The sequence below is a fragment of the Chlorocebus sabaeus genome, chromosome 20, assembly GCF_047675955.1.
Source record: "Chlorocebus sabaeus isolate Y175 chromosome 20, mChlSab1.0.hap1, whole genome shotgun sequence".
NCBI lineage: Eukaryota > Metazoa > Chordata > Mammalia > Primates > Cercopithecidae > Chlorocebus > Chlorocebus sabaeus.
Window position 1 is genome coordinate 84,080,129 of NC_132923.1, and position 27,578 is coordinate 84,107,706.

Consider the following 27,578-nt stretch of genomic DNA (forward strand, 5'->3'; position numbering starts at 1 on the left):
TTTTTAGTAGAGACGGGGTTTCACTGTGTTAGCCAGGATGGTCTCGATCTCCTGACCTCGTGATCCGCCTGTCTCGGCCTCCCAAAGTGCTGGGATTAGAGGCTTGAGCCACCGCACCCGGCCAAGTTTAGTTTCTTAAGCTGTTACAAGTAAAGTTGGAAAAAGAGAGACCTATAAAGTATAAACACTTTAGCAAGGTATTCGAAACATTTTCCTAGCTAGTTTCAATCTTCCTGTCTAGCCTTTCTCACTGTTCCCTTCTCCCTGCCCCAAACAAGCTACCTGCCAGATACACTAAACTGTGTGTTTAAGCAACCTAGCCCTTACTGTTCCTTAAGTACTATAACAGACATTTTCACACCTCAGGGCTTTGTTAGTCCTTTTATGGCAAAAATCTCACTCATCTTTCATTTTTTAAAAATTTTTTAATTTATGTATTTATTTTTTTTTGGAGACAGTTTGGCACTTGCTGCCCAAGCTGGAGTGCAATGGCAAATCTCGGCTCACTGCAACCTCCACCTCCCGGGTTCACGCAATTCTCCACCTCAGCCTCCCAGGTACCTGGGATTACAGGCGAGTGGCACCACGCTCAACTAATTTTTTTGTATTTTTAGTAAAAACTGGGTTTCATCATGTTAGCCAGGCTGGTCTTGAACTCCTGACCTCAGGAGATCCGCCCGCCTTAGCCTCCCAAAGTGCTGGGATTACAGGCGTGAGTCACCGTGCCCGGCCTTTTTTCTATTTTTATTTTTTGAGACGGAGGCTCACTCTGTTGCCCAGGGTGGAGTGCAGTGGTGTGATCTCAGCTCACTGCAACCTCCACCTCCCCGTTCAAGTGATTCTCCTGCCTCAGCCTCCCAAGTAGCTGGGATTACAGGCACGTACACCACGCCCGGCTAATTTTTAGATTTTCAGTAGAGACAGGGTTTCTCTATGTTGGCCAAGCTGCTCTCGAATTCCCAACCTCAGGTGATCTGCCCGCCTCGCCTCCCAAAGTGCTGGGATTACAGGCATGCACCACCGTGCCCAGCCAGCCTCGTCTTTCAAAATTTGAAGCTCACTACTTCTGTGATGTCTTTCCTAATTTCTAAGGCAGAATTAATTTTATTCTGAGCACCTGAAAAATTACATTGTACCATTAACAACAGCTACTGTGTACTGAATGACAACTGTGTGGTGTCAGCCACCAATCAATGTACTTCATAAATATTGTCAATCTTCAAAACAACTGTTTTGAACAAAAATAAACTGAGGCTCAGAAAGATTAATTTACATATCAGAGATAAAACAGCCAGCAGATGGCAGAGCAAGAATAAAAATCACAACAGCTATCTTTTACAAGGCATTTAGTATGTATCAGGTCCTGGTGCAGATCTCTTTTCATTTCTACATCCTGAGCCAAGCACAATTACATTATTGCATTTTAAAGATGAGGAAATTAAGGCTTAGGTTAAATCTCTTCCCCATATTCACATGGCCAATATATTGCTAAACCCCTACTTCAATACAAGAATGAAGCCAAAGCTTATATTTTTAAGTTCTTAACTACTATACTAATATCATAATTACAATTATACAGCACTTATATGCTACTATATTGCTATGTGCTATATGCTATTAACTATGCTAAGTGCTTTACATATATAATTTCATGTATTTCTCATAAGAATTCTATAAATTAAATTCCATCAGTATCCAATCTGTTCTACAGATAAGGACATTGAGGCTATGAGAGTTTAAGTAATTTGCTCAAGATTACAGAGCTAAGGATTAGAGTCAGGATTAGACCCCAGGCAATCTACTCTAGAGTTAAATCTGTGCTTTTACCACTACATATACTGCCCTTTATAACTGATTCCCAAGTTTTCTTTTACAATTCCATGTTACACCATGGTTATTTATGACTGTATCTGTTTACCCCAATTAGCCATGAACTCTTCAAGTAGAAGGAACTTATTAACCCTTCCATTATCCCTGGAACCACATGCAGTCCCTGATTTTTACCTGTTATGAGAGAGAGAGAAAAAAAAAGAATGAGTTCAAATTAAGAGAGTGGTAAAGAAACTTCCCCAGTGTCACATACTATAGAAAGTGGGGCCAAGATACAAATCCAGGTCTCTTAACAATGAAGTCCATACTTTTTCTACTACACCATATCGTCTCTCAAACAGAACAATTATTAGTCCAGCTTTGAAATAAATGCCAAAATACAACTTGGGACTAACTAGTTACAGTGGCTCAGACAGGAGGTGATGATGCCATGGATTAGAGTAGCAATGACAATGGAAAAAAAATCAAAAGTGAAAAATATTTTGCAGAAAAGAATTGACAAAATGTAGTAAAGAGTCAAACAGGAAATCAGTGCTGACTTTTTCTTAATACCCAGAACCTAGCATAATGTCTGGCACCCTAGGAGACAGGCAAGTTTTCTTTGAAAGGCCGATCAACATTCATACAACACATTTCTTACACACATTATATCATTTACCCCTCACAACTTTCTTGTAGAACTGCTGTAACAGACACCATTTTGTATATGAGGATACTGGAACTCAGAAATAACAAGGTACCCAAGTTCATATATTTAGAATGTGGCAGAACTGAACCTTGAACCAATCTTCAATGCCAAATATCACGCCCTTTGTCTTACCCATAAGGCCTCTCAGATGGAGGGAAAGGATGGAGGGTGGAGTTAAGACCTTACTCTCCAAAAAAAAAACTCCAAAAATGAATCCAGGATTTAACCCAGATCTGTTAATTATGGTCAGAAGAGATAATGAAGCCCTGTAATTAACTACCTCAAGTACAGCAAGCAGAGTGACACAGTCCCTGAGCAATGGCTGAAAATATATTCTATAGCAAATAGGAAGAACAATTCCAGCCACACACACACACACACACACCCACCCCCCAAAAAAAAGGTGGCCGATCTTTTTTTTTTTTGGTTAATATAGTTTTTTTTGGAACATGATATAAACCTGATAAAAGTGAATTTTTCAAGTAAAGTTTGCCCAGATTGGTCCTCTCAAATACTGCTGGTCAGAGTGTAAATTGGCACAAATTTTTCAGAAACTGGGGAAGTCCCTTTATCACTGTCCTAATTTGAACTCATTCTCTTTTTTGTTGTTCTAATAGGTAAATATTAGGGACTCTGCTGGGTTTGGGGGATATAGGAAGGGTTAATAATTCTGCTTGGTGTATCTGTGAACTCTATTCTACTTCATGATGTTTCCAGAAATGCAAATAAAGACTTTGAGTTATTTCAAAATGACTTTTTGGTTGCAGGATTGTGTTCCATGGATTATGACACTGCACTAAGACTAGATCACACAGGTCATAACTTAAAGAGATAAATATCCACCAGGCACAGTGGCTCACGCCTGTAATTCCAACACTTTCGAAGGCCAAGGCGGGCGGATCACAAGGTCAAGACCATCCTGGCTAACACAGTGAAACCCCGTCTCTACAAAAAAAATACAAAAAATGAGCTGGGCGTGGTGGCACGCGCCTGTAGTTGCTACTTGGGAGGCTGAGGCAGGAGAATTGCTTGAACCTGGGAGGTGGAGGTTGCAGCGAACCAAGATCGTGTGCCACTGCACTCCAGTCTGGGCGACAGAGTGAGACTCCATCTTAAAAAAAAAAAAAAAAAGGGCCGGGCGCGGTGGCTCAAGCCTGTAATCCCAGCACTTTGGGAGGCCGAGATGGGTGGATCACGAGGTCAGGAGATCGAGACCATCCTGGCTAACACGGTGAAACCCCATCTCTACTAAAAATACAAAAAAATTAGCCGGGCGTGGTGGCAGGCGCCTGCAGTCCCAGCTACTCGGGAGGCTGAGGCAGGAGAATGGCGTGAACCCAGGAGGCGGAGCTTGCAGTGAGCCGAGATAGTGCCACTGCACTCCAGCCTGGGCGACAGAGCAAGACTCCGCCTCAAAAAAAAAAAAAAAAAAAAAAAGAGTTAAATATTCAAGCGATTCTCCCCTTGTTTGCACCACTGCACTCCAGCCTGGGCAACAAGAGTAAAACTCCGTCCAAAAAAAAAAAACAAAAAAACAGCCAGATGCAGTGGCGCGTACCTGTAATCCCATCACTTTGGGAGGCTGAGACAGGTGGATCATTTGAGGTCAGGAGTTCAAGACCAGCCTGGCCAACATGGTGAAATCCCATCTCTACTAAAAATACAAAAATTAGCTGGGCATGGTGGCGGATGCCTGTAATCCCAGCGGCTCAGGTGGCTGAGGCAGGAGAATTGCTTGAACCAGGAGACGGAGCGTGCAGTGAGCCAAGATCACACCACTGCACTCCAGCCTGGGTAACGGATTGAGACTCCGTAACAAACAAAAAAAGAAAACCACCAGGTTAGAACCATGCCTTACACATTTCCGTATCCCCTACGCTTACAGAGTAAATGTTTCAGTGTCTACTAAGTGAGAAGTAAGTATGAATAAATGAACTACCTATAAGCAGATCCCCTGCTCTTGAACCACAGCTTGTTATAAAAGCAAGGCACACCAGGGAGCGTGGGGCAATGAAGACAAGGCAAAAAAGGAATCTCATACCATTAGCTCTTCCTAAACCTTCTCATGGCTTTCTTTTCATCTCTACCCTTCCTTCCTGCAACCCCCACTCCAGTTTGTATTGGTCTTCCTAAATGCTCCTGCCTTGAAGTGTTTAGTCATTTACACAACACTCAATTAGAGGTATTCTCAGCAATTTCCCCAAGATTCAGTCAGTTATTTGTTTTGTTGGTTAGTTTGTTTTGTATATTAAAAGTTTCATTCTGTTACGGAATTGCCAGAGCCATGGCAAAGAAGCATTTCAACATTCTGAGCACTTGCGGACTTCAGAAGCTCTGAGTAATGAGGTTTATGTTTTGGTTAATCACAAGAAAAAATACTCTTTGTGAATTATGCTGGTAACAATGTCTTATAGTAAACAAAGCATATTCACTTCCTGATTTTCACTTGATACTCACAATAACCTTACAAAGTAGAAGAAAAAGTATTAAAAATTTCATTTTAGGCCGGGCGTGGTGGCTCAAGCCTGTAATCCCAGCACTTTGGGAGGCCGAGATGGGCGGATCACGAGGTCAGGAGATCGAGACCATCCTGGCTAACATGGTGAAACCCTGTCTCTACTAAAAAATACAAAAAACTAGCCAGGCGAGGTGGCAGGCGCCTGTAGTACCAGCTACTCTGGAGGCTGAGACGGGAGAATGGCGTGAACCCGGTAGGCGGAGCTTGCAGTGAGCTGAGATCCGGCCACTGCACTCCAGCCTGGGCGACAGAGCGAGACTCCATCTCAAAAAAAAAAAAAAAAAATTTCATTTTACAGTTAAGAAAGCTGAGGCACAAAAATGACTTGACTTCTCTAGAAATATTGTAGTTAAGAACAACAGTAGAACTGAAGGTGAATTCTAGTGGTATCACACTGAGCAAATTATCTAGCTCTTCTGACACTCAGTTCTGTCCTATGTAGAGTGGGGATAATATTAGTACAGTCATGTGTTGCTTAACAATAGGAATACACTCTGAGAAATGTGTCATTAGGCAATTTCGTCATTGTGTGATCACAGAGTATACTTACACAAACCTAGGTAGTAGATCAGATGCAAAAACCTGTACAGCATGTTACTATACTGAATACTGCAGGCAACTGTAACAAAATGGTATTTGTCTATCTGAAAAATCTAAACAGAAAAAGTCTGGGCGCAGAGGCTCAAGCCTGTAATCTCAGCACTTTGAGAGGCTGAGGTGGGCAGATCACTTAAGGTCAGGAGTTTGAGACCAGCCTGGCCAACATGGTAAAACCCCATCTCTACTAAAACTACAAAAATTAGCTAGGTGTGGTGGCTTGTGCCTGTAGTCCCAGCTACTGGGAAGGCTGAGGCTGCAGTGAGCTGAGATTGTGCCACTGCACTCCATCCTGGGTGACAGAGAAAGACTCCATCTCAAAAAAAAAAAAAGAAAGAAAGAAAGAAAAGGTACAGTAAAACTAGGTATAAAAGATAAAAAATGGTCCACCTATAGACGGGACTTAACATAAATGGAGCTTGCAGGACTGGAAGGTACTCGGAATAAATCAGTTGAGTTAGTAATAGTGAATGTGAAGGCCTAGGACATTACTGCACACTATTGTAGACTATAAATACTTAGGTTACACTAAATATATTTACATTTTTTTGGGGGGGGGGGTAGGGGCAGAGTCTATCATCCAGGCTGGAGTACAGTGGTGTGATCATAGCTCACTGCAGTCTCAATTTCCTGGAATCAAGCGATCCTCTCACCTTAGCCTCTGGAATAGGTGGGACTACAGGTGTGCACCAAAGCACCCAGCTAATGTTTTTTATTTTTAGTAAAGACAAGGTCTTGCTATGTTGTTGCCCAGGCTGGTCTCCAACTCCTGAGCAAACGTTTTCTTTCTTCAATAATAAATTAACATTATCTTACTGTAACTTTCTTAGCGATTTTGTGAACTTTAACTTTTTGATTCTTGAAGTAACAAAACATAAACACAGTGTACAGCTGTAAAAAAAAAATTATCTCTATCTTTTTTCTTTTTGTTTTTTTTAGAGACAAGGTCTTGCTCTGTCATCCAGGCTGGAGTACAATAGCATAATCACAACTCACCGCAGCCTTGACTTCCCAGGCTCAAAAGATCCTCCCACCTCAGCCTTCTGAGTAGCTGGGACTACAGGCACGTGCCATCATGTCTGGCTAATTTTTAATTTTTGTGTAGAGACGGGGTCTTACTATGTTGCTCAGGCTTGAACTCCTGGGCTCAAGCGATCCTCCTGCCTGAGCCTCCAAAGTGCTGGGGTTATAGGCGTGAGTCACCATGCCTGGCCTCTCAACTCTTAAGAATCAGGCTTGGCCGGGCGCGGTGGCTCAAGCCTGTAATCCCAGCACTTTGGGAGGCCGAGACGGGTGGATCACGAGGTCAGGAGATCAAGACCATCCAGGCTAACACGATGAAACCCCGTCTCTACTAAAAAATACAAAAAACTAGCCGGGCGATGTGGCGGACGCCTGTAGTCCCAGCTACTCGGGAGGCTGAGGCGGGAGAATGGCGTGAACCCGGGAGGCGGAGCTTGCAGTGAGCTGAGATCCGGCCACTGCACTCCAGCCTGGGCGACAGAGCAAGACTCCGTCTCAAAAAAAAAAAAAAAAAAAAAAAGAATCAGGCTTAAGATGTCCTTCTCAAAAGCTTCCTAAGACTAGTAATTCCTGTAACAGAACACAAGGGCTTTCATAGTGCTCCTTTACTGTGTCCTTGGGTGACTTTTTTGTAAAGATTGGGCCAGAAATCAGGTGGCTACAAAAATTACAAACTTGACAATTTAATGATAGAAAGAGATTTTTTATGGACATCTTTCTAAAAGACTATGTAATACTATGATGAAGAGTGTGGGCTTGGGAGTCAGACTGCCTGGATTAAAATGCTACCTCTATCATTTACAAAACTACATAACCTTAGGCAGAGTACTTAATCTCCCTGAACCTCAGTTCGTGATTGTAAAATGCACACAAGAGCAGTACCTATGTCACAGGATTGTTGTCAGAATTAAATAAATTCTAAATGCAACACTGAGAACAGTAACTGGCATATACTACCTGCTCAATAAATGTATTACCGCAGAATATCAGCTGCATAGAAAAAAACCCTGCGTTTTCTTCACTACTGTATTCTCAGAGCCTAAAACAATGCCTATTACATAGTGGGCACTAAATGTTTATTGCATGAATAAATGAACAGTCAAGTACAAATTTATTGTTAAGTATAATTAAAATACCATTTGCCTCTAGAGAAAAAGACTACATATCCAGAGAGAAATATTAAGTCCCAAGTCCAGCCTTCAAACCAAAGAATGAAACTGAAAGGCACTCAAATATCATTTGAGTTCACAGGTACCTATGAGAAATTGAGTTATTAGACATTTCTGACTCCTCATCCTAATACTTCATGGGAAATCTCCTGTTTGGGCTTTTAAAAAACTTTTCTTTTCTTTTTTTTTGAGACGAAGTCTCACTCTTGTGCCCCAGGCTGGAGTGCAATGGCACGATCTCGGCTCACTGCAACCTCTACCTCTTCCGTTCAAGCGTTTCTCCTGCCTCAGCCTCCCAAGTAGCTAGGATTACAGGCGCATGCCACCACACCTGGCAAATTTTTGTATTTTTAGTACAGATGGGGTTTCACCATGTTGGCCACGCTGATCTTGAACTCCTGACCTCAGGTGATCTGCCCACCTCAGCCTCCCAAAGTGCTGGGATTACACGCGTGAGCCACCACGCCCAGCCAAAACTTTTATTTTCTATTACTAATTCAATCAAGTCAGGCTTCCAGAAATAAACATCTATTATAACCTTAGATATGATCTAATCCCTTTACCCTCCCCCACCCCAACTGTAATCATTTTACAGACGAGGAGGAAGGTCAAGAAGATAGTACCAGCAGTGTGCAGTGGCTCACACCTGTAATCCCAGCACTTTGGAAGGCCAAGGTGGGTGGATCACTTGAGGCCAGGAGTTGGAGCCCAGCCTGGCCAACATGGTGAAACCCCGCCTCTACTAAAAATACAAAAAATTAGCTGGAGGTGGTGGCGCACACCTGTAATCCAAGCTACTCAGGAGACTGAGCCATGAGAATTGCTTGAACCCAGGAGGCGGAGATTGCAGTGAGCTGAGATCGTGCCACTTGCACCCCAGCCTGGGTGACAGAGACCCTGTCTCAAAAAAAAAAAAAAAAAAAAAAAAAAACAGAAAAAAAAAAAAAGAGGGTAGTACCAAGGGCATAGATCACAGATAATAGATAATATTGTTCTTAAGGGCACAGATATATTGAACTATTTGCTATAAACTATGGAGAATTGTTTTTCTTTTTAAAAGAACACCAACTACTCTTTGGAGACTCCTAGATGCCAAATTGAAAAGCAAGTAAAGCAAGCTTCTTGCACATATCACTTTAAGGCCTGGCCACTATGGCAAGCGGATATGTGTTAAAGGGCAAGGGGGTAGAGTTCTACCTAAAAAAGATCAAGACCTGGAAAGCTACATAAATGCCCTCCTCTTCCATCTAAGGTCATGTGATAAAGCTATTCTAGGAAACAAAACAAAAATTCAGGTCAGTGACCACTGAGCAGATCACAAGAATTGTCAATTCAAAGGATACTTTAGCATTATTTTCCTGTTACAGTAACCTGGAGTTTTGAAACATAATATGGTAAACAGAGAAGTGGGTTAATAATGGAAAGAACACTGAGCTTGCACAGTCAGTCCTGGTTCTGCTACTTACTAGCTGTGTGACCTTAGGAAAATCAATTAACTTCTCAGTTTCCTTATCTGAAAAATTGAAGCTAAACCTCTGACTATCCCACAAAATGGTAATGAGGAATAAATGGGATGTCCATGAAAATACCTTTAAAACAAGGGCCAGGAGCAGTGGCTCATGCCTGTATACCAGCATGTTGGGAGGCCGAGGCAGGCAGATCACTTGACATCAGGAGTTCAAGACCAGCCCGGCCAACATGGTGAAACCACATCTCTACTAAAAATAAAAAAATTAGCCAGGCATGGTGGTGGGCACCTGGGAGGCTGAGGCAGGAGAATCACTTGAACCTGGGAGGCAGAGGTGGTAGTGAACCAAGATCGTGCTACTGCACTCCAGCCAGAGCTTCAGAGCCAGACTCTCTCAAAAAAAAAAAAAAAAAAAAAAAAAAAAAAATTAAAATAAATAAAACAAAGCACTTTGGAAATTTAACTTAATTGAAATAAAAGGTCTCTGGTGTGAAAAGGTGGGTAATACATTCAGAGAGGTTAGAGCTCAACTTTACATAAAATTTAAGCCTATAAAAGCAGTTTGCCCAGATCCCATAGTACTATAGCTAATAGAATGTATCTACTCTACTATAGTACTCGCTTTTAACTTGCTAGAATCTTACTACCTTTTCTTTAAGAGATGGAAGAATCAAACAGAGGATTAATATAACCTTTTCATTTTACAAATTAAAAAATGGAGGCATAGAAAGTTAAAATGACTTGAGAAAGTTTACAGGGTCGGCTGAGCACTGTAGCTCGGGCTCACGCCTGTAATTCCAGCACTTTGGGAGGCTGAGGCAGGCAGATCATCTGAGGTCAAGAGTTCAAGACCCACTTGGCCAACGGTGAAACCCTGTCTCTACTAAAAATACAAAAATTAGCCAGGTGTGGTGGTGGATAACTATAATTCCAGCTACTCGGGGGGCTGAGGCAGGAGAATCTCTTGACCCCGGGAGGCAGAGGTGGCAGTGAGCCAATATCGCGTCACTACACTCCAGCCTGGGTGATACAGTGAGACACTGCCACAAAAAAAAAAAAAAAAAAAGGTTACAGGGCCTATGAAATGAAAATTACAAATGTTATATCACCAAGAATATTACAGCTTTAAAAAAAAAAAAAAGTCCTGGCCGGGCACAGTGGCTCACACCTGTAATCCCAGTACTTTGGGAGGCCGAGGTGGGCAGATCACCTGAGGTCGGGAGTTTGAGACCAACATGGAGAAACCCCGTCTCTACTAAAAATACAAAATTAGCCGGGTGTGGTGGCGCATGCCTGTAATCCCAGCTACTCAGGAGGCTGAGGCAGGAGGATCACTCGAACTCGGGAGGTGAGGTTGCAGGGAGGCAGTGGTTGCGGTGAGCCAAGATCACACCATTGCACTCCAGCCTTGACAACAAGAGCGAAACTCCATCTCAAAAAAAAAAGTCCTTAGAAAAGAAAAATATGACATTGAATAGGCATTCAGACACTGAAAAGCTAAGAAAAACATTTATACAAAGGAGAACTGAAGATAACAAAACAGAAAAACAAAAGATCCTTATATAAAGCTATTAAGGCTGGGCGTGGTGGCTCATGCCTGTAATCTCAGCACTTTGGCCAAGGCGGGTGGATCACTTGAGGTCAGGAGTTGGAGACTAGCCTGGCCAACATGGTGAAACCCGGACTCTACTAAAAAAGTACAAAAATTAGCTGGCATGGTGTCATGCACCTGTAATCCCAGCCACTTAGGAGACTGAGACAGGAGAATCGCTTGAACCTGGGAGGCAGAGGCTGCAATGAGCTGAGATGCCACCACTGTACTCCAGCCTGGGCAACAGAGTGAAGACCTGTCTCAAAAAAATAAAAACAAACAAAAAGTTAATAAAAGTTTTTAAAAGAATTAACCACCCCTCTAGATTTAGCAGTAACTGATTATTTACTATCTGAGTTTAAACATCCTATTCTCTGGAAGAACACCTCTACAAATTATACAGACAAGTGACTTTCAAGTGTTTATACAAAGGGATACTCCTTCGCAATTCATTTCAAAATCACGAGGCTTTCTTCCCAGCTCTTCCTGTTAAATCCTTGTGGACAGAACATTTATCCTAGGTCAAAAGTGCCATTTAGGCTAGTAAAAGAAACTACCTGTTCTAACATTTCTTACCTATCCAACCTCTTCCCCTCAGGGGACCTGTACAGAGTGTTCAATTTTTTTCATCTATCACAACATCTCAGTTAACATCACCTTATGCAATTCTCTATCAAACACACACTGAACAAATATTGTATTACTCAGTATTGTTTTGTTTTTTTTGAGACAGAGTTTTGCTCTTGTTGCCCAGGCTGGAGTGCAATGGCACAATCTCGGCTCACTGCAACCTTCGTCTCCTGGGTTCAAGCAATTCTCTTGCCTCAGCCTCCCGAATAGCTGGGATTACAGGCGTGCCACCATGCACAGCTAATTTTTGTATTTTTAGTAGACATGGGATCCCACCATGTTAGCCAGGCTGGTCTCGAACTCCTGACCTCAGGTGATCCGCCCACCTCGGCCTCCCAAAGTGTTGGGATTACAGTCATAAGCCACCGCAGCCGGCCAATATTGTTCAGTTCAATACTGGTAAGTACTTACTACATGTCAAGCACTATGCTAAGTGCTTATGACATGAAACTGTAAAAACACAACACTGTCCTGCCCTCAAAGAGCTCACAATCTGGAGACACAGCCAGCCTCATTAACAAATAATAATACCACAGAAAACAACTGCTATAACCAGGGCACACACAATGTAGTGTGTGTGCCCTGGAGGCGGAGCTTGCAGTGAGCCCAGATCGCGCCACCGCACTCCAGCCTGGGCAACAGAGCGAGACTCCGTCTCAAAACAAAACAAAAAAAGAAATAAGGCTAAAGTAGTAAAAAAGATCAGATCATAAAGGTCCTAGTATACTATATAGAACACTTTCAGGCCAGGCGCAGTGGCTCACACCTATAATCCCAGCACTCTGGGAGGCCAAAGGGGCAGATCACTTGAGGACAGGTGTTCAAGACTAGCCTGGCCAACATGGCAAAACCCCGTCTCTACTAAAAAATACAAAAATTAGCCAGGCATGGTGGCTCACACCTGTAATCTCAGCACTTTGGGAGGCTGAGGTGGCGGACAACCTAGGTCAGGAGTTCGAGACCAGCCTGGCCAACATGGTGAAACCTTGTCTCTACTAAAAATACAAAAATTAGCTGGGCATGGTGGCATGTGCCTGTAGTCCCAGCTACTCAGAAGGCTGAGGCAGGAGAATTGCTTGAACCCAGGAGGTGGAGGTTGCAGTGAGCCGAGATGGTGCCACTGCACTCCAGCCTGGGTGACAGAGCGAGAATCCACCTCAAAAAAAAAAAAAAAAAAAAAAAATTAGCTGGGCGTGGTAGCACACGTCTGTGATATCAGTTACTCAGGGGGCTGAGGTGGGAGAATCACTTGATCCCGGGAGGTAGAGGTTCTAGTGAGCTGAGATCACGCCACTGCACTTCAGTCTAGGTGACAGAGCGAAACTCCATCTCAAACAAACGAACAAACAAATAAATAAAACACTTTCATTCAACAACTATTTGCTGAGTCCCTACTATGTGCTAGACATCACCAAGTACACAGGATACGTATCTCTGCAGATTCACTGCTATCTATAAGAATGGCTGTTACCTGAGTTGTGCAGTACAATCTGTATAGAACAACAGCCCTGTAAGACCACTGTAAACTAGAGGGCCGAAACTACAGGCTCCACAAGGATCTTAAGGAGTTCACAAATTTACATGCGTATCAAGTACACTCTGTACACAATAATATCTTGATATTTTTAATGCATAATAGATGTTAGGTTTAACAGAGTATCATTTTAAAATATTACTGAATTCCTACCGAACCTGCTTTTTGGTTTTTTCCCCCCACAATTAATGTATTCTGAAAGTATGTTACTGTCCTGGCTCTCAAGGTTTTCAGTGTTAAAGAGGTATCTTTACAAGGTCTATTGTCTCAGACAACAGGGAGAAATTTAAAAATTCTGAGTAGGAAGTCCAAGGCAGGCAGATCACTTGAGGTCAGGAATTCGAGACCAGCCTGACCAATACGGTGAAACCCCATCTCTACCAAAAATACAAAAATTAGCCAGGCGTGGCAGTGGGCGCCTGTAGTTTCAGCAATTCAGAAGGCTAAAGTAGGAGAATCACTTGAACCCAGGAGGCGGAGGTTGCAGTGAGCCGAGATTGCGCCACTGCAATCCAGCCTGGGTGACAGAGAGAGATTCCGTCTCAAAATAAAGAAAATTCTGAGTAGGAAGAGTGGCACGCCCCCAGTGTTCTTTTCTCATTCCACCCTTGCCTAGTTACTACAGAATTTATTTTTCTTTCATTTATGAGCCTGGAAAATCTTAATCACGATTACTTCGCGTGAGAATAGTACTTGTAGCATTAAGTTTGTCAAAGAAATACTTAAGTGCTGAAGACATATTCTTCAAAGTGCTTTATAAAAGTGATCTGGACCAGGCACGGTGGCTCACGCCTGTAATCCCAACATTTTGAGAGGTCAAGGTGGGCGGATCACCTGAGGTCGTGAGTTCAAGACAAGCCTGACCAACACGGAGAAACCCCATCTCTACCAAAAATACAAAAATTAGCTGGGCATGGTGGTGCATGCCTGTAATCCCAGCTACTCGGGAGGCTGAGGCAGGAAAATCGCTTGAACCCGAGAGGCAAAGGTTGCGCTGAGCCCAGATTGCACCATTGCACTCCAGCCTGGGCAACAAGAGTGAAACTCCGTCTCAAAATAAAAGAAAAAGAACAAGAAAATTGGTCAGAGAGTGTGTACAATTTTGTAGTTCTTGAACCCATACTGCTAAATCACTCTTTTTTTTTTGAGCCAGAGTTTCACTCTTGTTGCCCAGGTTGGACTGCAATGGTGCAATGTCGGCTCACTGCAACCTCCACCTCCCAGGTTCAAGTGATTCTCCTGCCTCAGCCTTCTCAGTAGCCGGTATCACAGGCATACGCTACCACGCCCGGCTAATTTTTTTTTTTTTTTTTTTTTTGAGATGGCGACAGATTGAGACTCTTTAAAAAAAAAAAAAAAAAAAAAAACCTTTTATTCCATTGTTAATAATGACTATTTCTACCACTTATTAAATATACTTTAAGAGCTAGTTCTAGGACCTATGAAAAAAGCAGTGTTTTAGTCGGCATTTCCCAATTCATCTATAGGCTCGCATCATTACATTCAATATTGATGTCTGCCAGGCTCATGGCTTGACATCCCAGCACTTTGAGGGGCTGAGGCAGGAGGATCACTTGAGCCCAGGAGTTTGAGACCAGCCTGGGCAACATAAACTAGACCCTACCTCTACAAAAACAAAAAAAATTAGCTGGGCATGCTGGCGTATGCCTGTGGTCCTAGCAACTCAGGAGGCCGAGGCAAGAGATCATCTAAAGAGCCCAGGAGTTCATGATTATAGTGAGCTATGATTATGCCACTGTACTCCAGCCTGGGCCACAGAGCAAGACCCTGTCACTATGAAAAAACAAAAAATTTAAAAAATTGATGTCTATTTCAATTTGTATATTTTTGAATATTTAATAATTATCTAAAATTTTCTCCTTTATAAAAATAGAATAGTTTGAGAGTATCCAAGAATTTATCTACTCAACACATGTCAATTAGTGGGAATTAGGGGAATGGGTCATGATAACGTCATTCCATTGTTATAACTTAATCTGAACACTGAATACAGTAGCTTTTCTTCGTATAACAAACAGTTAAAGACAAGAAATATAAGTACATTGATGATGAGTACATTTATCTGAGCATGATTCTTAAATGACACATCAAGATATCTCTGATGGACTGACTGACTGATTGACAGTGTCTTGCTCTGTTGCCCAGGCTGGAGTACAGTGGTGCGAATCCTGCTCACTGCAGCTTCAACCTCCTAGGCTCAAGCAATCCTCCCACCTCAGCATCCTGTGTAGCTGGGATCCCAAACGTGCCCTAATTTTTTTATTCTGTGTAGAGACCGGGTCTCACTATGTTGCCCAGGCTGGTCTCGAACTCCTGGGCTCAAGCAATCCACCTGCCTTTGTCTCCCACAGTGTTGGGATTACAGATGTGGATTACAGGCGTGAGCCACCATGCCCAGCCTCACAAAAACTATACAAAAAATACACTCTTGTAAATCATTAAGCATGACCTCTACAACAAACACATTTAATAAAAAAGAATAAAAACTAACATTCTATTTAAGAGATATTACTATTATTTTGAAATCAAGGGAACCTATAAAAGGTTTGATATACAAATTTTACCGCAGAGTAAAATTTGATAAAAACTTTCTCAGTAGCTTAATTTTTTTTTTTTTTTTTTGAGACAGAGTCTGGCTCTGTCGCCCAGGCTGGAGTGCAGTGGCCGGATCTCAGCTCACTGCAAGCTCCGCCTCCCGGGTTTACACCATTCTCCTGCCTCAGCCTCCCGAGTAGCTGGGACTACAGGCGCCCACCACCTCGCCCGGCTAGTTTTTTGTATTTTTTAGTAGAGACGGGGTTTCACCGTGTTAGCCAGGATGGTCTCGATCTCCTGACCTCGTGATCCGCCCGTCTCGGCCTCCCAAAGTGCTGGGATTACAGGCTTGAGCCACCGCGCCCGGCCTCAGTAACTTAATTTTACGTAGAGAAATTCAATGCAAGATACTCTGAAAATGACTAGAATGATAATCCTACAGAGAACTAGCTGAGTCTTGTTTGTACATTTTACTGAAACAGGAAATAATTCTGTCTTTGTATACAATTGCTTCCATGCATGAGCTTTATCTAAGGAAAATAACCTCCTATGTTGAATTATTATTATTACTTTTTTTTTTTTTGAGACAGAGTTTCGCTCTTTTTGCCCAGGCTGGAGTGCAATGGCTTGATCTCGGCTCACCGCAACCTCTGCCCTACCGGGTTCAAGTGATTCTCCTGCCTCAGCCTCTGGAGTAGCTGGGATTACAAGCACCCGCCACCACACCCGGCTAGTTTTTGTATTTTGAGTAGAGACAGGGTTTCATCATGTTCGCCAGGAAGGTCTCAATCTCTTGACCTCATGATCCGTCTGCCTCGGCCTCCCAAAGTGCTGGGATTACAGGCGTGAGCCATCATGTCCGGCCAAATAATTTAGAATTTTAGTCAGCTAATAAATTATATGTCTAATAGTAGGGGGAGATATAGAATGCCACTAGTGTTGATGTTTAATCTCTGTATACAATATATAATTTTTTTTTAAGCAAGAAGAAAATTTAGTAAGATTTCCTTCCTATTGTAGGACATTTCTCCACTTGTGCTTCTGAATGACTCTGATTCAAACTGGCATGAGACTGCTCAAACTTATGGTTCAAAAGCATAAGGTTGGAAGGGATTTCAATTTATTTATTGATTCCCCCACACACATCTTTTTTCAAGTTTCAAGAACATATTTACTGATATTAATAATAACTTCCATCTTTTTAGTTCAAAATGTCACTGTCATAAGAAAAAAATAGGCTAGGCACGGTGGCTCCGGCCTGTAATCCCAGGACTTTGGGAGGTCAAAGTGGGCCGATCACAAGAGCCCAGGAGTTTGAGAGCAGCCTGGGCAACATGGTGAAACCCCATCTCTACAAAAATACAAAAATTAGCCTGGCGTGGTACTGCATGCCCATAGTCCCAGCTGCTTGAGTTGGATGAGGCGGGAGGATGGCTTAGGCCTGGGAGGTTGAGACTGCAGCAAGCCGTGGTTGCACCACTGAACTCCAGCCTGGGTGACAGGGTAAGATCCTGACTCAAAAATAAATAAATAAATAAATAAAAGCTATTAGTGTTGCTGCTTAACCATCCTATCTAAAATAGTTGCCCCCTCACACACACACAATATCACTTTATATCTTACCCTGGTTTATTTTTTCTTAGCATTTATTATATAACTATTGTCATTATACATTTATAATTTATTTATTGTGTATCCCCTCCCTGTATCCCAAGTCTTTTTTTAACCTCTGTAATCACAGTGCCTAGAACATCACCTAGCCCTTAGAAGCTGGTCAAAAATCATCTCTTTATCAATGATTTTTACATTCTGGACATGGAAAGAGACTCTAATTAAATAATTATAGTAAGAAATATAAAATTACAGTAGCTATATATCCTATGAAAAAGTGCTACATAATAAAGAGAGGAGTGACCTAGGTTTTTTGGATAGGGTTTCCCTGAGTTCCCTGAATTGAGAACTCCAGGATATGTTAGAGTTAGGCAGGCAAGAGAGAGTTATCACCACAGGTCATTTGCACATGCTGCTCCTTCTATCTGGACTTTTTTTTTTTTTTTTTTTGAGACGGAGTCTCACTCTGTTGCCCAGGCGGGAGTGCAGTGGCACAATCTCTGCTCACACTGCAGCCTCCACCTCTCGGGTTCAAGCAATTCTCCTGCCTCAGCCTCCCGAGTAGCTGGGATTACAGGTGCCCGCCACCATGCCCAGCTTATTTTTGCATTTTTAGTAGAGATGGGGTTTCTCCATATTAGTCAGGCTGGTCTCGAACCCCTGACCTCAGGTGATCCACCCGCCTCGGCCTCCCAAAGTGCTGGGATTACAGGCGTGAGCCACTGCACCCGGCCTATCTTGACTATTCTTTACATAACTCCTACAATTTAATCCCTCAGTTCTCTACTTGAAAGTAAGACCTCTGCAAAGTCACTCCTAACTATTCCATTATTCCACAACTTCTCTTTTCTTTTCTTTCTTTCTTTTTTTTAATTTTAATGAGGTCTCACTCTGTTGCCCAGGCTGGCGTGCAGTGGCATGATCATAACTCAATGCAGCCTTGAACTGCTGGGCTCAAGTGAGCCTCCCACCTCAGGCTCTAGAGCAGATGGTACTACAGGCATACACCACCATGCCCAGCTATCAACTTGTCCTTTTTCAGCAAACTCAAGATATATTAAAACTCTTCACATTTAAAATTACTCTATACAGGCTGGATGCGGTGGCTTGTGCCTGTAATCCCAGCACTTTGGGAAGCCAAAGTCGGAAGATCACTGGAGGCCAGGAGTTTGAGAACAGCCTGACCAACACAAGGAGATCTCTTCTTTACACAAAAATAAAAAATCAGCTGCATATAACAGAGCACACTTGAAATCCTAGCTTTACTTGGGAGGCTGAGCTGGAAGGACTGCTTGAGCCTAGGGGTTTGAGGCTGCAGTGAGCCGTAATCATGCCACTGCACTCCAGTATAGGCAGCAGAGCAAGACCCTATCTCAAAGTATGTAAGCAAGCAAATAAATAAATAAATAAATAAAACTGCTCTATATACATAAGATGAAAAATGCCAGAGGTCACATCTATTTTACTATCTGTGATTTCCCCAATGTCAACAACACTCCAAAAACATTGTTAGATTAATTAAAAGTAAGGACTATGTCTTAGACCAGTAGTTCTCAAATTGCGGTTCACAGATCAGCAGCATCAGCATTACATGGGTGTCGACAGAAATGCAAACTTTCATAGTGGTTCATGTCTATAATTCCAGCACTCTCGGAGGCTGAGGCGGGAGGATCACTGGAGCCCAGGAGTTCGAGGCCAGCCTAGGCAACATGGCGAAACCCCATCTCTACAAAAAATATAAAAATTAGCCCGGTGTGATGGTGGGCACCTGTGGTCCCAGCTACGTGGGAGACTGAAGTGAGAGGATTGCTTGAGCCTGGGAAGTCAAGGCTGCAGTGAGCTGTGATCATGCCACTGCACTTCAGCTTAGGGACAGAGCAAGACCCTGCCTCAAAAAGAAGAACTACAAACACTCAGGCCCTGCCCTCAGTTCACGGCAACCTCTGCCTCCCGGGTTCAAGTGATTCTCCTACCTCAGCCTCCCGGGTAGCTGGGATTAGAGGCATATGCCACCACACTCAGCTAATTTTTGTATTTTTAGTAGACATGAGGTTTTGCCATGTTGGCCAGGCTGGTCTCGAACTCCTGACCTCAGGTGATCCGCCTGCCTTGGCCTCCCAAAGTGCTGGAATTACAGGTGTGAGCCATCATGCCCAATCAAGAATTCATCTTAAACATCTCAACTATTCAAACGCAACCTAATTAACATTTAACAAATGGCCGGGTGCGACAGCCTGGGCGACAGAGCGAGACTCCATTTCCAAAAAAAAAAAAAAAACAAATATAAAATACAAAGCTTTATAATAACCATTCATTCAGCTGTATTTATTATCTACGAAAAATACTGCACTAGGAAAAGTAGCCTCTACTGATAATTCCTAGCTCAAAATGAGCTAATGTTTTGCCTTCTCCTCATGTCTCCCATACATACACTGTTACTCTGTGTGTACATGTTTTAACCATCAAGGAAAAATCAAGTTAATTAGATGCAAAGTTTAAAACATAATCATGCCTAATATGTCTGCTGTGGCCTGAATGTTTCTGTCTCCCTAAATTCATATGTTGGAATCCTAATTCCCAAGGTAATGGTATGAGGAGGTGGGGTCTTTGGGAGGTGATTACATCACCAGTGTAGTGCCCATATGAATGGGATTAGTGCCCTTATAAAAGAGGCCTCAGAGAGCCACCTGGCCCCTGCCACCACGTGTGAAAACAGTGAAAAGGTGACTCAGGAACAGCCCTCACGAGACACCAAATCCGCTGGGGAACTGATTTTGGACTTCCCAGCTTTCCGAACTCTAGAGAAATAAATTTCTGTTGTTGACAAGCTACCTAGTTTATGGTATTTTGTTACAGTAGATTGACTGGGCTAAGACAATATCTTGCTTGCCTCATTTCCTACTACACATCTTCATTCTTGCATCCTTCCATGCTATATAATGGTAATACTACTTCCTACAATGCATCCTAATTCCTTCCTACTTTCTTTCTTTAAAAAAAAAAAAAAAAATCCCTGTGAGGGCATCCTTTCTACTTGCTACTCATATTCATGAGGCATTCTTCCCCTTCCCAAAATGATCTAAAAAACCCTATTCAACTTTCAGGCCAAGCTCAAAGGACACTTTCGAATCCTAAATACCTCAAGCGGAGTTCATAACTCCTCCCTCTCATACATTCATTCTCAATGGAAGGGCCCACACTTTCAAAAATCTAGCAATGTGATGTCTTAGGTAGGATGGCTCTTTATTCTGAAAAGTATATCATCATACCTCACTCAATATCATTTTTGCACCAAAATTAAGATTCTCTGCCCAGGCGTGATGGCTCATGCCTGTAATTCTAGCACTTTGGGAGGCCAAGGTGGGAGGATGGCTTAAATCCAGGAGGTCAAGACCAGACTGGGCAACACAGCGAGACTCCATTTCTACAAAAAGTTTTACAAATTAGTGGGGCATGGTAGTCCGTGCCTGTGGTACCAGCTACTTGTGAGGCTAAGGTGAGAAGATTGCTTGAGCCCAGGAGTTCAAGGCTGCAAAGAGCCATGATTGTGGCACTGCACTCCAGCCTGGGCCACAGAGCAAGATCATCTCCAAACAACGATTCTCAGACTCACTCTTTCTGTGTAATCCACTAGCTACCTCAAATTTCAATTTAAGTTTATACTAGTCAGGTGGGAAATGAGACCATAAAGTGAATCATTCAAGCACCTAGCTGGCCTGGGCACTTGGAATAACAAGTAAGGCACGGTTGCTACCTAGAACTTACATTCCACAGGGAGAAACAGGTTAGCATACAATAACAGTGTGTGAAAGTGAAGGAGACAGACACAGGGAAATGACAGACTAAAAATGCAGGAGCGAGTTAGGGAAAATTCATAGATTAAATAATTTAATAGTACATCACTTTTCTAAAAAACAGATGGAGGGAAAAAAAGAAACTGACTAACCTCCTAGGGGAAGATAATTATCAGGACTTAGTTGTGCCTTATTCCTCCCAGAGACCAAAATTTAGCTTGTTGCATATGTTGGAGCAATGTTTTCAATAAATGTACAGCAAACCACTTATAACCCAACTCAATGAAAAAATCCAACTGAAGCCTCAACCTATTTTCAAACAGAAAGAAAATTTGCAAATATAAGGTTCTCCCAACTAAAGGCAGACAGGGCAAAACAAATGAACTCTTTAGAAGGTTTAAAGAGACAGTCACAACCTGCCAAGCTGATTGTCAGTCTTCAAATGCCCTTGGTCTCTGCCTCCAAATGAAAACAAATCATTTAAGTAATAATAGTCAAGTCTGTAAACAAGTATTTTTAAATTTCTCCAGCTGTACCTCCACATTAAAAGATGCTCAAAAAAAAAAAAAGAAAGAAAGAAAGAAAGAAAGAAACTCAAAACATTTTTTAGCTATTTCTGTCAAAAGACTAGATCTCTCCTGAGGTCACAGTATGCATGCTGGCCCTCACTTCATTGCTCTGTAACACACCACCACTCCGGTTTTGCAATGACACTAGTTAATAGGCTTCCAGGATCTCTTCAATGCCTCCAAAAACGAAAAGGAAGAAGCAAGTCTACAAATCCCTATCTGCCCGACCTACAGCTCCCGGGAAGCAACAGTCCTCAAATTGTTACTGCTTAGACCCCTGAAGCCCGTAGAAGGAAATGGGGACAGCTGCGAAAGCGAACCGAGCGAGGACATCCGATAAGGGAAGAGGAAACGTGGATGGGAGAGGACGAAGGGGAGAAGGAACATGGAGAGGAGGGGGCAGTGGAGATAAAATGGTGAAGAGGGGTGAAAAGAGCAAGGAAGAGCAGCGAAAAATAGGGAGGAAAGGGGGGGAAGTAAAATTCACATAAGAGAAAAAAAGGCAAAATGATAGAGGAGAAAGGAGGGAAGGGTTAGGGTTAAAGGACAAGGAGTGGGCGACAAAAGGAATGAGAAAAAGGCTGTCACTGGGAGTGATAAAAAGGATGTCATCGGGTAGAAGGGAGATTCAGGGGATGTCACCTAAAGGGGTTCACCCCAGCAGGTGAATGGGGGAGCACGGGCAAGGAGGAGCTGGACATCGAGGGGGCGGTAACGAGGGAAAGAGGTAAAGGCAGGGAGCCCGAGGGGGCACCAGAGACAAGGAGGGGCAAGCTCGCAGGGGCTAGCGCGGCGGGCGGGGGCTAGGGTGGCGGGCGGCTGCGGCTAGGGCAGGCCTTGCTCCCTCACCATGGCTGCGCCGGCCTGGTCCTCGGGCATGCAGCCTCCGTCCTGGGTGCGGCGGCGGGCCGGACCGGAGCCCGCCCCCAGGCTGAGCCGGCGCGGAGGCTCCAGGAGGCTCCGGCGAGCGGCGGCTCCGGGCTTGGCCCAGGCCTCGGCCTCTTTCCCTTAAGCTAGAAGTGTAGCTGTAGCAGCAGCAGCAGCAGCCGCAGCCGCAGCCTCAGCCGCAGCCCGAACCCGAGCGCAGACTCCGCCCCCGCGAGGACCCGCCCGGGCGCGCGAGCCCGCGCTTGGCCCCGCCTCCGCTCTCAATGCGCAGACTCAGCCGAGGGCTCCCGCCCCCCCAGCCCGACCTGTAGTTTCTCCCCCTCCCAGACCCTTAAAGGAGCAACACACCCCCAAATCCTAGCCTCCCTTCAAAATATGAAGAGCTTTAAATATTACATTATGACAAGAGATTAGAGCACCGCTCGCTTAGGTCGCCTATAGACCCCTCTGTCACTCATCATCATTCTTTAAGATTTGGGCTTCTGGTTCACTGTCATTCATTACTACTATTGTCAAAATTCTTGGTGATTTCAAAATTCGCTTAATTCTTCCAATCCTCTGGCCTCTCAGATTCTTCTCTAGGGATCATTCTTGGCTCAGCCTCTCACTCTCATGCTCATACGAATAATTGTAACTTCTCTACAGTCTTAATTTTAATCCTCTAACTCCCATCGCAACCTTCTTCCTTCCTTTCTTTCTTTTTTTTTTTTTCTTTTTTTTTTTTTTTTTTGAGATGGAGTTTCGCTCTTTTTGCCCAGGCTGGAGTGCAGTGGTGCGATCTCGGCTCACTGCAACCTCCACCTCCCGGGTTCAAGTGATTCTCCTGCCTCAGCCTCCTGAGTAGCTGGGATTACAAACACCCGGCACCAAGCCTGGCTAATTTTTGTATTTTTAATAGAGGCGGGGTTTCACCATGTTGGTCAGGCTGGTCTCGAACTCCCGACCTCAGATGATCCACCTGCCTCGGACTTCCAAAGTGCTGGGAGTACAGGTGTGAGCCGCTGCGCCCGGCCACAACCTTTCTAGCTCACTCCCTCTGATAATACTCCAACTCCAAAAACTTCAACTCCAAGACCCTAAATCCATTGATCCAACTACCTTTTCGCTATTCCTCCCCACACTGGCCTCGTGTACTGACTTTCTTCCTGAAACAGCTTAGATTCTATTGTCCATCATGAAATGGAATCTAATAGAATCTAAGCTGTTTTGGGGGGAAAGTGAGTATATGAGGTACATGAAGTCGATTTCTTCAGTATTACCTTCATTTCTCTAGTCGTTTTCTGCTTTCTTTGTACTGACAGAACTCTAGCAATGGAGTGGGTGGAGAAAAAGCCAAAAGTGGTTGACTGACTCCCCGTAAATTTGAGATCATTATTTTCAAGGGGCCATAATGCATGGCTACCCTACCACATTTCTCCAGTTTCACACACTCTCCCACCTTGCTACATAACTATTTCAAGTCTCCTGTCTCTTCAAACCTCCAACACTTCCTCCCTCATCCTCATTTAGCTGATGATTTTGCTTCCAATTCATGAGAAAATCAAACAAACCAAAAAGAACATCTACAAGTTCCCAGCACCCACCATGACTTCCAACTAACCTGTAACTCTGCTTTGATACTCTCTCTGCCTTCCTTTCCTTACTGCAAGCGAATTATTTGTCTTTTAGCTAATGTCAAATCCTCCTCAGTTCTCAAGCATCTGTGCTAAAAGACCCAGGTTTTATCCCCAATCACAAAACTAAATTTCTGTAAAATATAACCAAAATTAATTACTAGAAAAAAATAAAATTTAAAAACAAGCATCCAAAATGCAAGCCCAGACTTTTTAAAACCTGCTTAACCATTTTAAAGTGTATAGCTCAGTGGTATTAAATACATTCACATTGTTGTACAACCATCCCCATCAAGAACTCCAGAACTTATTTTTCTTTTTATTTATTTTTTGAGACAAGGTCTTACCCTGTCACCCATCAGGAGTACAGTGGCACAATCACGGCTCACTCAACCTCAAACTCCTGGGCTGAAGTAATCCTCCCACCTCAGCCTCCTAAGCAGCTAGGACTACAGGCATGTACCACCATGCCTGGCTATTTATTTATTTATTTATTTATTTATTGCAGAGACAAGGTCTCACTGTGTTGCCCAGGCTTGTCTCAAACTCCTAGGCTCAAGTAATCCTCCTGCCACAGACTTCTAAAGTGCCGGGATTACGGTCGTGAGCCGATGTGCCAGGCCTCCAGAACTTTTTTATCTTGCAAAGCTGAAAGCTTGTACTCATTAAACAATAACTCCCCATTCCTAACTTCCCCCAATCCCCGGCCATCACTGTTCTGCTTTCTGTCTCTATTAATTTGACTATGCTAGGCAGAATTTTTATTATTAAATCCAGCACACATAAAATTTTTCTGTAAAATTGTTATAAAAGTTTCAAAATATTAATTCTGAATTGCTGTCACAAACTGGTGACAAACCATTTCTAGATGGTCACTAGTCCACTGATCATACTTTGAGAAGCTCAAGTACTAGGTCTCATACCACATCACTTTCTCAAAGACACCTATCCAGCAATTCTTCTTCTCGCCTACATCACTATTTTTCTGCTATTACCTCTCATTGCTATAGCAACATGAATTTATTTCTTCCATCTTAAAACAATCAAACAAAAAACCCTCCCTTAGGTTGCAGTGAGCCGAGATCACGCCACTGCACTCTAGCCTGGGCAACAGAGCGAGACTCCATCTCAAAAAAAAAAACCCTCTCTTGACTGGACTTGACCCCCCACCCACTGCCCCATTTCTCCATTCTCTTTTCTGCAAAATGCCTCACAAAGGTGGCTTGTACATAGTCTCACTCTGTTGCTCAGACTGGAGTGCAGTGGTGCAATCTCAGCTCACTACAACCTCCGCCTCCTGGGTTCAAGCGATCCTCCCACTTCAGCCTCCCAAGTAGCTGGGACTACAGGCGTGTGCCACCATGTCCAACTAATTTTTGTATTTTTTGTAAAGATAGGGTTTCATCATGTTGCCTAGTCTGGTCTCGAACTCCTCAGCTCAAGCAATCTGCCTGCCTCAGTCTCCCAAAATGCTGAGATTACAGGCATGAGCCACCTCGCCTGGCCTTGACATAACCTTTTTCTCATTTTCGGTGAGATCCTCTCTGGTTAAGCTTTTACCTCCTCCACTCCACTGAAATGCTCTTGTCAAGGTCACTAGTGGTGTCCATTTGCTGACACCAGTCAATTCTCAGTCCTCGTGTTACTTGACCTACCAACATCGCTAAACACAGCTCATTACTTCCCCCTCCTTGGCTACCATGACATTCCACCCCCTTGGGTCTTCCATCTCACTGGCTGCTCCTAGTTTCTCCTCATTTCTCTGACCTCTAAATACTGTAGTACCCCAAGGCTCAATATTTAGACTTTTTATCTTTTCCATGTACACTCCTTCATAATCTTATCCCATCACGTTACTTTAAATATTATCTATGCTGTGGTAACCCCAAAATTATATCTCTATTCTGAATTTCATACTTACATATCTAAATGCCAGCTAAACATCTCCCCTTATATGTCTAATAAGCTACAATTTTTCTTGGTAGTTACTCAATAGATTTCCCCTCAAGTAACACGGATAAGCCAATAAATACCAAAGAGAATACGACCGCCAATATTAGCTTAGACCAATCACGATTTACTCTCCGTCTGATCTGTGAGTTACTTTCCCTAAGGACTTGCTTGTAGTGGAGGAAAATTATCATTAAAAATTAGAGTTCTAGGCTGGGTACAGTGGCTCAGGCCTGTAATCCCAGCAATTTAGGAGGCCGAGGCTGGTGGATCATGAGGTCAGGAGATGGAGACCAGCCTGGCCAACATGGTGAATCTCCATCTCTACTAAAAATACAAAAGAAATTAGCCAAGTGTAGTGGCACACACCTGTAGTCCCAGCTACTTGGGAGGCTGAGGCAGGAGAATCGCTTGAACCTGGCAAGCAGAAGTTGCAGTGAGCCGAGATCACTCCACTGCACTCCAACCTGGACGACAGAGAGACTCCTTCTCCAAAAAAAAAAAAATAGAGTTCTAGCCAGCCAAGGTGGTTGACACTTGTAATCTCAGCACTTTGGGAGGCCAAGGCAGATAGACGGTTTGAGACCAAGAGTTTGAGACCAGCCTGGGCAAGATGGCAAAATTCCATCTCTACAAAAAAAATACCAAAAAGTAGCTGGGCATGGTGGTAGTTTCGGCTACTCTAGAGACTGAGGTGGAAGGATCACCTGAGCCCTGGAGGTCGAGGCTGCAGTGAGGCATCGTCGCGCCACTGCACTCCAGCCTATGTGACAGAGTAAGACCCTATCTCAAAAAAAAAAAAAAAAAAAAAAAAAATTCAGGGTTCTGCCATCAGGAAAGATTGCAGTCACAGTTGATTTGCTTGATTTACAATCAATGAAGCACAAACGAAGGATCAAAAATAAATCCAAATTACCTAGGAACTTAGTATAATACTAAAGGTAGCATTTCAAGTCAGAAAGAAAAAGGTGGAATTATATTTGGTGTTAGAATAACTGGATAGACATCTAGAAAATTTTAACTTGGATTTACACTTCACGCTATTCACTAAGACAAATTTCAAATATATCAAAGATTAAAATGTAAAAAAGAAGACCAGGCATGGTGGCTCACGCCTGTAATTCCAGCACTTTGGGAGACCTAGGCAGGCAGATCACTTAAAGTCAGGATTTCGAGACCACCCTGGCAAAGATGGTGAAACCCCATCTCTACTAAAAATACAAAATTAGGCAGGGCGCAGTGGCTCCCAGCACTTTGGAAGGTCAACGCGGGTGAATCACAAGGTCAGGAGTTCAAGACCAGCCTGACCAAGATGGTGAAACCCCATCTCTATTAAAACTACAAAAATTAGCCAGGCGAGGTGGCAGGCACCTGTAATCCCAGCTACTCGGGTGGTAGAAACAGGAATATCGCTTGAACCTGGGCGGCAGAGGTTGCAGTGAGCCAAGATCGAACCACTGCACTCCAGCCTGGGTGACAGAGTGAGACTCCATCTCAAAATAAATAAATAAATAAATAAATAAAATAAAAAAGAAGGAAGGAAACCGTA

The 27,578-nt window shown here is 43.3% G+C and overlaps 1 protein-coding gene across 1 annotated transcript in view; it reads right to left on the minus strand.

The window, feature by feature from the left end:
• ZYG11B (zyg-11 family member B, cell cycle regulator) overlaps window positions 1–22,669 on the minus strand; it is a 104,651-nt gene extending 81,982 nt beyond the window's left edge. The window contains exon 1 of the mRNA XM_007978734.3: window positions 22,428–22,669. Coding sequence (XP_007976925.1) covers window positions 22,428–22,457 — 30 coding nt within the window. The 5' untranslated portion in view covers window positions 22,458–22,669. The remainder of the gene's footprint in view (window positions 1–22,427) is intronic.
• Window positions 22,670–27,578: the final 4,909 nt, after the last annotated feature.